Source organism: Choloepus didactylus, chromosome 10 (genome assembly GCF_015220235.1).
Source record: "Choloepus didactylus isolate mChoDid1 chromosome 10, mChoDid1.pri, whole genome shotgun sequence".
Classification (NCBI taxonomy): domain Eukaryota; kingdom Metazoa; phylum Chordata; class Mammalia; order Pilosa; family Megalonychidae; genus Choloepus; species Choloepus didactylus.
Genome location: NC_051316.1, coordinates 91945668 through 91957695, shown reverse-complemented (window position 1 = coordinate 91957695; position 12028 = coordinate 91945668). Strand labels below are relative to the sequence as shown.

The following is a 12028-nucleotide window of genomic DNA, read 5'->3' as shown; positions in this document are numbered from 1 at the left end:
ATCAAAAGGTTCCAACCTAATCAACACTAATACGTCTGCCCCCACAAGATTGCATTAAAGAACATGGCGTTTTGGGAGACATAATACATCCAAACCTGCACAGGAGGTGAAGCAGGAAGTCCAGAAAGAAGGGGAGGGTGGTCATCCCAGGGACTGAAATTCCCCCGCGGTCCCTCCTGAAGACGGATTGTAGTACTGCCCCCCCTCCTACCCCCCAGGGTTTGTCTAAACTGTGCCTAGATTTGACACTTTTCTTCTGCATTCAGGGCACCCTTCAGAAAAGGCCTTCTCCATCCACAACCTATGGGGCCCTAAGATCATCTACTGCTACCCAGCCCAAATCCCACCATTAGCAGCCTATTCCTTTCGTGTTACAGACGCTGTGCTTTCGTGTGGATTCCACGGCATTTTCCACATTGGCCAGAAGGTGGCGATAAAGGCCTGGAATCCGGGTATTGGGGAGGGACTGGGGGCAAAGAGCAGCTTCCAGAAGAAGGGAGGCTCAAACTCTGTCCAGGGATTGACACACCGAGTGGCCAGCCCAAACCTTGCAGACAGGTGGATGCTGGCGGCACTGGGGGCTCTGGGTCAGTCCAGTGGTCGGATGAAATTCCAGGCAGGGCCTGCCACCTTGCCTTCCACCACCTCATCTGGGTTTGAACACTCTTCCTCCTTCCGTGCCCTCTCCCGAGCACACACACACACAAGGAGAGAAACATCCGGCCCCAGCCCTTCCACAGGCTTTCTCTCCAGAACCAGACAGTGTGAACCTGACCCGGGAACACAGAAGAAAAAGTTTGTCCCCACAGAGGTCTCTTTCCCCTCAGCTGGATGCCCTCACCCATAGGGTAGGTCACCAAAGCAGCCTTTGGCTCCAGTCAAAGATGGAGGCTGCAGGGTGGGTGACGGTGGGGGCAGGGTGGACTCCACTCACCCCTGCTCCAGTTCATGGCTGGTGTCTGCTGCAGGTGTGGGCTGATCTAGGTCCACAGAGGCTTGGGTTCAAGGTGCATGGCACCTTCCCGAACCCTGAGGATGCCTTGCCTCCACCCCTCAGCCTTGTCCCAGCAGTGATTCCATGCACCACCACCACCACTCCCCCAGCCCAGGAGCCCTCAGAAATAAAATCAGACACCAGGAAAGGCTTGTACTGTGAGACCAAGCAGCAGGTCCCAGCCACCTGGGATGTGCATTTATTTGCGGGGCAAGAGAGGCCTCTCCTCATCTCTGACCTGGGTCCACCCCTGTGGGCGTGGGCTCCAGCAGTTCACCTCTGAGCCTGCTGTGGTGTTGTAGAAGACAGCAGGAGCTGGTACCCCTTAGAGTGGCCTCGCTTCAGGACAGACTGCAGCACCAATTTGGGCAGGAAGGACTCCTAGAGCAAGGGGGACAACCAGCAGGGAGCTGTGGGGGCCTTGGAGCAGGAGACAGGCTCCTTAGGCCCAGCAGGATTTGACATCCCAGCCCTATAGAGCAGGCGCTATTTCCACCCCCACTTTACAGATGAGGAAACCAAAATGCAGAGAGGCAAAGTGACTTCCTCCTGGCCCCACAGCCTGCAACCCAGGCAGCCCAGCCTTGAGAGCCCACACTCCCTTGACCACTGCTCCAGGGCCTGGCCACTGCAAGGGCACGCAGTAACGGGGAGCCCGGGGAGGCTTTCCTGTGCTCCCCAGCCACTCCACCAGGCAGGGGTGCTCCAGGTGGTGCCGGCCAGCTGCCAGCAGATGCTCACCAACTTCTGGCTCCAGGAACGTGGTGGTTTGCCCACTTGCTTCAGGATGTTGTGGGCATCCAGGTAGGTTTGGAGGTCCCTCCTCTGTCTCTGGGTGGTGGCTCTGGGGAGGAAGGGCAGGCTGCTGGTCATGGAAGAATTCTCAGAGAGGTGGCCCTGCAGCTCCTGGGGGGGCCTGAGGGAGACAGGAGCCATGAGCTGCCTGGACCCTGAGTCCCAGGCCCACCGCCAGTTGGCAGAGCTCTTGAGGGCCCAGGCCGGCAGCCCACCCACCCTGCTGCTGGACAGACAGGGAGGTCTGCAGGGGGAGCCGGGGGAGCCCTGGCAATGCGTGTGAGGTCCACCCCCTTCCCCGGGAAGCCTCACAGGCTGGGGCAGTCCCAACTGCCCAAGGAGCTGGCTGTGGCCTTCTCCTTTCTGGTCTTGGGGTGCAGCACTCTGGGCAAACTCTCCAGCCATCTTCCCACACTCCCGAACACTTGCTCTGCCGCTGTTGACTGGCTGGCTGCCCGCTCCTTGAGGAGGCACTGCTGGACTGGGGGAGAGAGGGCGTGAGTCAGGCCCTACCCAGGGACATGGGTGTCCCCGCCCTCTCCTCCTCCCCTATGACAGGCAAGGTTGGGCAGATCCTCGTCTCCATGGCAACCCAAGTCTCCCCTGTGCCTTCCAGCTGCCTCCAGGAAAGGCTTGGGTTTTAAAACTCTTGCGTGACTGTTTCTGCTGTTACTACCCAGACTATGCACCTCCCCCTCCCATATACCTACTCCTGCTCCAACCCCAATGGGCCCCCTTTCCCACAGTGGGAAGCACAGTCGCCCCACCTTGGAAATCTGAGTTGGGGGGGTGGGGGTTGATGTTTCTGGGCTGGGAGCCTTTCCCACCCAGCAGCTGTCATTCTGGCTGGTCAGGGACCCCAAATTCCCCAAGGGCTGCCACAGGATGGAAAGAGTTTGGAAGCAGGAGGCCGAACCCCATCTCTACTCCGGTGCACCCTGGGGCACTAGGACACAGACCCCAGCTCCTTCTGGCCAGTGGCTGGCTAGGCAGTGTGTGACAACTGCAGTTCACAGGAAATTGTTTCTCCTGGATGTCCTCCTTTCTCTGGATCCCCAGGAGTGGCTCTGGAGCACTCTGGCTTCTATTCCTGGCTTCCATGTGATCTTCCCAAGCCCCTTCCACTCTCAGGACCTCAGTTTCCCCACCGAACAATCAGAGGGTTGAGCAAAATCACAGTTTCTATCTTTGACTTCCTCTAAATCTAGGAAGATCCAGTTTCTAGCTGAGCCCATGGTGTGGAGGTTGGGTTCCTCCTTAATCTGTGAATGTTTGGATTTATAGAGCTTTACCGCAGCTAGTCTTTGGGGCAGCCATTTCCTGAAACTGCACATAGTAGGTGCTCAATAAAGAGATGCAGGATGCTGACTGTTGGAGGCACTGAGACCTGCTGGACGCTGCCATGTGCAGGGCTGAGAAGAGAAGAGGCCAGGCAAGCAGAAAAAAGGTGGAGCTTCATACCCTTGTGGCAGAGCAAGAAAACGTACACTTCTTCCCACCTTCCTCTTGCCACCCACCTCAGAAAAACTTGCTGGAAGCAGTGCCAAGCAGGACACAATTATGTCATCTCAGAAACCATTTCTGGGGAACCTTCTCAGAGCTGGTGGAGTTGACGTGTTTGTCTGGCCAGGCAGTTCCCGTCTTCCCTAGAAGAGGGGAGGTTCATTCTGGACATTTCTGGGCACCACCTGAGCCAGGACCCTGAGGTCTGCCTTCGTGGAGATGGAAGATGCTTCTGGTGGCTTCTGGATCTTCTTCGGTCCCTGTAGGCCTTGGGGGAGTGGAGATGGGGGCAACATGGGGTCAGAAGGTTGTGGGCACTGATTCCAAGGTGGGAGGTAAGGACCCCATGGCAGCTAGAACTTCAGTGGTGGCCAGGCCCGGTGGCCATCCCCTCCTGGAACCACTTGCCTTAGGGCACCTTTGCTGGACCTCAGACCTCTCCTTGGTCACTGCATGCCATCCTGACATCTTCCTTAGAGGCCAGATCAGGCACCTCCTCTGCAGAGTCAATGGCCTCTCAGCCTTCACAAGTCAGCCCCCTCGCTCCTGGGCCAGCCCCTCACCTCATTCCCGGGGCCTGGGGCCACAGCCTCTGCCCAACCGGCTCCAGAACTCTCCTGGAGGCCCGGGCTCCCCTACCTTATCTGCTTACCAGCACAGTTGCGCTCCCAGTAGCGGAGCGCTGTGTCCCGCAGGGTCTCGTCAGCGAATCGCACTCGGAAAGGGCAACACCGCCTGCGGGGCCGCGAGCCTTCCCCCGATGAGCTGTGAGTGAGGCCAGCCTTGAGCTTGGGGGCCTGTGTACTGTAAGGCCTTCTGAGAGAGGATGAGAGAGCAGAGGAGCCCATGAGGGATGGGGACTGAGCCCCGCAGCCCCCCACTCCACCCCGACAACACACATCCACCAACGCAGGACACGCTGTGTGATCCTGGATGAGCCAGCTTGCCTCATCTGTAAGAGGAGGCTGTTAGATGCTCACAATCTCAGTAGCTGGCCTTTACTGAGCACTTCCTACCAGCCGGGCAGTGGATCCAGCCTAGCAGGCTTCATCCACCACACCCACACCACCCTGTGAGACACTACTATCCCCATGTTACAGAGGAGGAAACCAAGGCACAGAGAGATTGTGTGACTTGCCCAAGGTCACACAGCTGGTAAGGGGTGGAGCCAAGATTCCAGATTTGGATCCTGATTCTGACTTATGTATTTTATATATTCTTGCTAATAGATCAAGCAATGTAGCAGAGGGAAAAAGAATACAAACGTGGATGTCAGGCAGTCCTAGATTTCAATTCTGACTCTTTTGAGCCTCGGTTTCCTTATCTGCAAAATAGAAATCATCGATGTGCCCACTGCATAGGGCTGTGAAGGGTGAAATGGGCTAATGTCTGCAAACGCTCAGTCCAGGGTCTGTGGGGCCCAGGGTAAACACCTCCAACTGGGAGCCATTCTTATTATAATCGTTAGTCTCCATTATGTCACTTCCCTGTGGTGTAGTGACCCTGGGCAGAGAACTCAACCTCCCTTGAGTCTCCATTTTGCATAATATATTATATATATATAATATATTGTATAGTATATATTATAGGTTATATAACACCATTCTCTTAAGAGTTTGATGAGTATCAAAGAACTCACATTAGGCATCTAATACAGGGCCTAGCATTAAAGGGTACTTGTTATTGTTACATTTATTATTATTAATTCCCACTTCAGTGGAAGACTGCAGGAGGGTCTGCTTGATCCAAACATGGCTCTGTTTCTCAGAAATGCCATGTCTGACCTTAAATATGTACATATTTATATATCTGCATCCATTCACCTGACTGTATCTGTATGTCTGTACAGACAGTGGGGCTGATTTTCATCAGTTCACTAAAGAGCTAAGCATCCTGGAGGTGACCAGGACACTGCCTGGCTACAGGCACTGGGAGCTAGTTATCCAACAATTGTTTGCTTATGAATGTCTACTCTGTGCTGGCCTCAGTGTGGGAAGCACCCCAGGTCTGCCTCAAGTCCAATGTCTTGGCTTCTCCATTTAAGGGCACTCCACTGGCCCCCAGGGGTCCACCAGAGACTCTCACATGAAGTAAGGCACTCAAGTATTGTCTCCTGAGTATGAAAATGTGTGCATCTGTCAGTCTCTGCTTTTGTTCATACTTGAGATAGTGAGTTCCATATTTTTATTACATCTTGTGAGAAATACATCTTCTGTTTATTTGGCCTGATAGGTTGAAAGTTCCTGGGATGGCGAATGTGTTTTATTTCTTATGCTCTCTGATCCATCAGTAGTGTCTGCCTGGAGCATTCTATCAGGAAGATAGAACGGCTGCCCTGGGTAAAGGTTTAGGGAGAGTGGCATGGATGCCATGCAGTGAGCTTCACCCTTCACCCCTGTTAAGGCTGTTTAAGCTAGAGGAATTTTTTCTGCTTTCTCTACCCCCTCCATTAGGGCCAAGACATCCAGGCCCACGTAAGCTCCAATGCTCAGGCTCTTCTCTTCCCTCCATCCCTTACTTCATTTCCCCCAATATGTGACATATAGTGAACATCCAGTAAAAAAATTAGAGGAAGAAATGGATGAATGAATGGTGTGATGGGTAAAAGATGGAAGACTGGGGAGAGGGTGGGTTGATGAATGGATGGATTGATGAAAGAATTAATCAAAGGGTTTGATGGGCCTAATCATGGATGGATGGGTGGATGGATGATTATGTAGATGGGTTTGTAGATTTGTGAATGGCTTCATGACTAGAATAGGGATGGATTGTGTGCTCGATCTGTAAGTGGATGGATTTGTAGTTGATTACTAGATTCAAGGATGGTTAGAATCATGGGAGTTGGTGAATAAATGGATATTCAGATGGATGGATTAATGGATGGATCAACAAGAGACCTGATTCATGGGTAGAGGGATGGGTGGACAGAGTCATGGGTTCATGAATAGATATATAACTGCATGGATGGACAGAGAGACTCATAATAGATTGGTAGAAGACCTGCTATGTGGATAAGATGTACACAAAGACGGATGGGTGAATGAGAGAATAAATATATGAATGGATTCATGGATGAATTGATGGGTGATCCATGAATGGTTTGGTGGAAGACTTAATTCAGTTTTACATCTATGTAACAATGGATGGGTGGATGGATGGTTGGATTCATAGCTCAATTATGAATGTTTTGACAGAACACCTGATTCATGGATGGATAAATTCATGGATGGATGGGTGAAAGAGGAAAAAAAGAAAATAAAGAAATACTCTTTCTTCCAACTGCCCTACCCTCAACCCTCCTATAACTCACTGGTGGGTCTTCCTGATCGTGGTGAATTGTGAATGATCGCCCCTCAGGGGACCTAGGACAGGTGTCTTCTTAAGATTGTCTGTCTGGTGGTTTGATGGGTTGAGCCCTCTACCATAGATTTTACCCTTGGGAAGACGGTTGCTGCAAAGGAGAGGCTAGGCCTCCCTATGGTTGTGCCTAAGAGCCTCCTCCCGAATGCCTCTTTGTTGCTCAGATGTGGCCCTCTCTCTCTGGCTAAGCCAACTTGAAAGGTGAAATCACTGCCCTCCCCCCTACGTGGGATCAGACACCCAGGGGAGTGAATCTCCCTGGCAACGTGGAATATGACTCCCGGGGAGGAATGCAGACCTGGCATCGTGGGACGGAGAACATCTTCTTGACCAAAAGGGGGATGTGAAAGGAAATGAAATAAGCTTCAGTAGCAGAGAGATTCCAAAAGGAGCCGAGAGGTCACTCTGGTGGGCACTCTTACGCACACTTTAGACAACCCTTTTTAGGTTCTAAAGAATTGGGGTAGCTGGTGGTGGATACCTGTAACTATGAAACTATAACCCAGAACCCATGAATCTCGAAGACAGTTGTATAAAAATGTAGCTTATGAGGGGTGACAATGGGATTGGGAAAGCCATAAGGACCACACTCCACTTTGTCTAGTTTATGGATGGATGAGTAGAAAAATAGGGGAAGGAAACAAACAAACAGACAAAGGTACCCAGTGTTCTTTTTTACTTCAATTGCTCTTTTTCACTCTAATTATTATTCTTGTTATTTTTGTGTGTGTGCTAATGAAGGTGTCAGGGATTGATTTTGGTGATGAATGTACAACTATGTAATGGTACTGTGAACAATCGAAAGTACGATTTGTTTTGTATGACTGCGTGGTATATGAATATATCTCAATAAAATGAAGATAAAAAAAAAAAAAGACTGTAACTGTGTAGCCAAATAAACCCCCTTTTTACAAAAGCCAAAAAAAAAAAAAGATTGTCTGAGAGTGCAGATAGTTCCTGAAAGTTCGATGACTGGCTCCTTGAAGACAAATAGGCCAGGCTGGCATGAGTGGTCAGGGTCCCACCCTCTTGGTGCATCGGTGGCAACCCTCTCCCCAACAAGGACGTCCCTGATACTTACCGCAGGTCTGGAAGGAATGAGCAGTGGGGACACTGAGGAGAACGTCGGCGGTTTTCTGCCACACCCCCTTGGTGTTCCGATGTTGAGGATGCTGGGAACGAGGATGAGATGGAAGTAGTTAGTGGCCTTCTAGCTCTGGGGAAGTCCTTACCATGCTTTTCCTAGTTACATGGCCTGGGGCCTCAGTTTGCTTATCCATAAAACGGGGGCAATGATAAATCCGCCTTCACGGGGTGGCTGTGAGGGCTTGGTGAGGTGACGCTCAACTAACCTTAGCTTCATTCTAAGCTTCGGGGCGGGGAGGGGAGGGACCGCGGGGCCCATCCCCGACAGCGGCTAACTCAGCCCCGCCCCCCCGGGGCCCCGGGCGGGCCTCACTCAGCGGCGGCTGCTCCCGGCTCTCAGCCCCCAGCTGGCGCAGGAACTCTCGGAACTTGCTGGGGAGGAACTTTCCTATCAAGGCGCCCAAGGAGCACGAGGTCTCCCTGTCCAAGCCCCTCTGGGGAGGCCCCCGCTCTTCGGGCCGGAGGCTCCGGGGCGCGCCGGCCGAGAGCAGGGGCGGCAGCGGCCGGGACCTCAGCGCTGCGGCGTTCCGCGCCCCCCGCCGGGCCGCAGTGGACGTGGCGGGCGCGAGCCGGGGGAAGCTCTCGACGCCCACCCCAGGCACCGTAACCCGGTGCACCTGTGGGTCCGGGGACCCGCGCCTGGGGTCTTGCCAGCACGCGCCGCCGCCTCCCGGGACCCTCGAACCCCCCGAGCCCCTCGCGCCATGCTGCTGGAGGATCTCTCGGAGCTCGGGCGCAATCAGCTTGGGCAGCCGCGACTGTCTCCTCCGGAGATCTCGGTCGCCGGGAAACCACTTGGGCGCCACCTCCTGGGCCTCCGGGTTGGGGTGACGCCGGGGCATGTCTGGCCTTGCGCTCAGCTCAGGGCACCCTCACGTCAGCCAGGGCGTGGTGGGTGCCGTGTGAAGCCGGGGACGGCACAGACCGGTCCTCAATCCCCAAGCCATAGTGCCTAGATGGGGGCAGCGTGGTTTGGGGGTAAACGCCACGGGCTCTGGAGACAATGGCTTCGGGCCAGACAGAGCTGGTGGAGCCTGTTTCCTCTTCTGAGAAACGGTGACAAGAGTACTCACCTTTTGGGGTTGCTGTGACGTTTAAAAACGACTATGTAGATCTCTTAGAACAGTGTCAGGCACACTATAAGTGCTCAATAAAGACTAGATTCTAGTCTTATATATTTTTAAAATTATTATTTAGGATTTAGGCTTAGCCCCACTACTTATTAGCTGTATAACCTTGGGCAAGGCAAGTAATAGACTTGTCTCCACCTTCTCTGAGTGTCCCCATCTGTAGAATGAGATAACATGAGTACCTGCCTCTTTGCGAGGAGATACCTCAGCGGTTGGGAGCACTCAGCACGGAGGCTATTACTGTTACTAGCACTCTACTTGGAATTAGGAAATCTGGAACCACCTTCCAAGGGAGGAGAGTGTGGCCTGGCCAGCAGCTCCCCAATCCTGGTGGAGCCCCAGACATGTTGAAAACACAGTTGACTTCCCCCCCACTTCCGTCCCCAGATTCCCATCCAGTAGGCATGGGGAGGGGCCAAGACACACATTATTAACAAACTCCCCTTCTGGGAGCCAGAGCCCCAGCCCAGCCCCAACTCTGACTTTGGGCATCTCTGAGCCTGCTTCCTCTCCACCACCACCCACCCCCCAGATTGTTTCACTTCTGAGCTGGGGCCTGGTGTCACACTCACCCTGATCGGGCTTCTGGGAGGGGCCAGAAAAGGTCCTGAGAACTTAGAGCCCCCTAACAGGTGTGCTGGTCCCTGAGAGAGCCCATCTTCCTGGCCCTGGTCCCTCTGCTGCCCCTCCCTGCTGCCTCCAGGACCTCTTCAGGGTCATTGTGATCTGCCCCTCACCCACCTGAGGAGCAGTGGGCACTGAGGTCTGGGGGCAGAGGGCGCGGCTGTTGTGCCCAGCATGCCATAACTGTGTCCATGGTGGGTGGGGTGGGGGGTGCACTCCTGACCAGAGCAGCCAGGCCCAAGCCAAGGAGCCAGGGCCCAGGGGTCCACTACTCCCTCCTTATCCAGGAGGCACAGGTGGGTCAGGAGGCTTTTGAAAGCAGAACTTCCACTGCAAGGCTGGGCAGTGAGGGATGCAGTGGGCTGGGAAACGAAGAGATCCGATTTAGAGTCCCTGCCCTGCTACCGTTTGCTGTCTGACAAGGGACAGGCCCTCCCTTCTCTAAGCTCCATTGTAAAATGGACTGATGAACTCTTGACTGGGAGGAGACAGGGAGGAGGCATATATTGTGTAAATCGGGGGCAGGGGGAGGTCAAGAGTAGTTTGAACAAATAATTTCACTGTCGTGGTATAATTTTACAATTTGATAATGAAAAACTGACTGTTAATAATTCAAATTACAGGACGGCTGCCTGGAGGAGGCATGACAGAAGATGTGTTTCATTTTCTGCAAACGATCTTCAACCAGGATTGGAGGGGCACATCTCCTTGGGATGTTAGAGTATCAAATGAGGGTGGCAAGTAATCTTTCTGTTTATCCAAAGGGTATGTGAATTTTAAAGAATTAGGTAAGAACACCACACTAAATAGATGATTTCTGAGGAGCCCTGTAGCACTTGCAGTCTGTAAACATTTATTGAGCAGCTACTATGTGTTAGGCTTGGGAATTCAGAGATGTGAGAAGCTTTGAGGTCAGGGAGCCGGCCAGACCTGGAAAGACCTTGGAGCACCAAGCATGGGGAAGGGGATTTCATTTCCATTGGCACAAAAAAAAGATGGGTGTGGGAGCATTTTTAAATAGTTTTTTTTTATTGTGGTAAAATATATAGAACATAAAATTTCCCATTTTAACAATTTTAAGTGTACAATTCAGTGGCTTTTATTACATTTACAGTGTTGTGTGACCATCACCACCATCCATTACCAAAACTTTTTCATCACTCAAACAGAAACTCTGTACCCCTTAAGCAATAACTCCCCATTCTGCCCTGCCTCCCACACTGGCCCCTGGTAACCTCTAATCTGCTTTCTTTCTGTATGAATTTGTCTATGCTAGGTATTTTATGTGACTCAAATCGTACAATACTTGTCTTTTGTGTCTGGCTTATTTCACTTAGCATAATGTTTTCAAGGTTCATCTACATTGTAGCATATATGAAAATTATGTTTTTTTACTGCCAATTAATATTCCATTGTATGGACATCCACATGAACAATGAATTATATCCATCGTATGAATATACCACATTTTGTTTATTCATTCTTCTGTTGATGAACATGGGTTGTTTCTACCCTTTGGCTATTGAGAATATTGCCACTATCAACATTAGCATACAAATATCTGATTGAGTCCCTGTTTTCAATTATTTGGGGTAGATACAGTACCTAGGAGTGGAATTGCTGGGTCATGTATTAACTATATGTTTAGCTTTTTGGGGAAATGGCACCATTTTACATTCCCACCAGCAATGCCCGAGAGTTCCAATTGGAAGTGGGTTTTTAAGCATGTTACAGCTGTGATCAGAGCTGCCCCCCAAAAGAGGATTCATGATGCCCCCAGCAGCAGAGATTGCCCACATTTCTCTCCTTTCCTTAGAGACATGGAAAATGAAGGTTGGAAGAGGGGCACAGGCCCAGGCAACCAAGTCTAACCTGGGGTGGGCTGGAGTGGATACCAAATAATTTGTATGTAAACAGATATGGGGAATCGACTGCAGGCAGGACTTTTCAGTACCCTGCATCCCACAGCTTTCACCTCATTAGAGCAAACACACGTTGAGCACCTCCTTTGTACATGCCCAGCAGAAGGTGCTGTAAATCTATGACAGGATATCAGTTTAGGAAAAATTAATTTACTAATGATGAATATTGTCATTATAACAGCTTCCATTTCCTGAGAGGCCACTGTGCAAATTGCGTGGCTGAAAGCTTAACATTCACTATCCCACCAATTTAACCCTCAGAGCATCGGAAGGTGAGTAATTATTGCATCTGCCTGGCAGAAGAGAAGACAGGCTAGGAGAGTTTAACAGGGTATGCCTACCCGCAAGCTCCCATTCCCATTGCAGTTGGGTTGGAGCGGCATTCCAGAGTTTCTACAAATGGGAGGGGTTTAGGGGTGGGCAACCTGTTTGGAATGGAAAGAATGTATTTGTTCTAATTTGGTGTGGTGGTGCCATAAGTTATCTCTTTTTTTTCTTTACTTTTTTGGTAGGTGTATTATTTTAAGATGCTAATAGGAGTGGGTGGGATTAGA

At 51.5% G+C, this 12028-nt stretch overlaps 1 protein-coding gene across 1 annotated transcript; it reads right to left on the bottom strand.

Annotated features, from left to right (window-relative positions):
- Positions 1-1148: 1148 nt before the first annotated feature.
- Positions 1149-8640, bottom strand: C10H9orf50 (chromosome 10 C9orf50 homolog). The gene is made up of 6 exons (XM_037850787.1): positions 8112-8640; positions 7734-7824; positions 3945-4108; positions 2102-2270; positions 1736-1910; positions 1149-1375 (listed from the first exon to the last, which is right to left on the bottom strand). The coding sequence occupies exons 1-6, from the start codon at positions 8638-8640 to the stop codon at positions 1268-1270; spliced, it is 1236 nt and encodes a 411-aa protein (XP_037706715.1). The 3' UTR covers positions 1149-1267.
- Positions 8641-12028: the final 3388 nt, after the last annotated feature.

What these genes read in the sequence shown, in the direction of transcription:
- C10H9orf50 (XM_037850787.1), bottom strand. Translation starts at nt 8,640, where the DNA reads ATGCCCCGGCGTCACCCCAACCCGGAGGCCCAGGAGGTGGCGCCCAAG. An exon ending in CTGGGAGCGCAACTGTGCTG is followed by an intron (nt 2,271 to 3,944) that starts GTAAGCAGATAA and finishes TCTCTCCCCCAG; the next exon opens with TCCAGCAGTGCCTCCTCAAG. An exon ending in GTTCCTGGAGCCAGAAGTTG is followed by an intron (nt 1,376 to 1,735) that starts GTGAGCATCTGC and finishes CCCTTGCTCTAG; the next exon opens with GAGTCCTTCCTGCCCAAATT.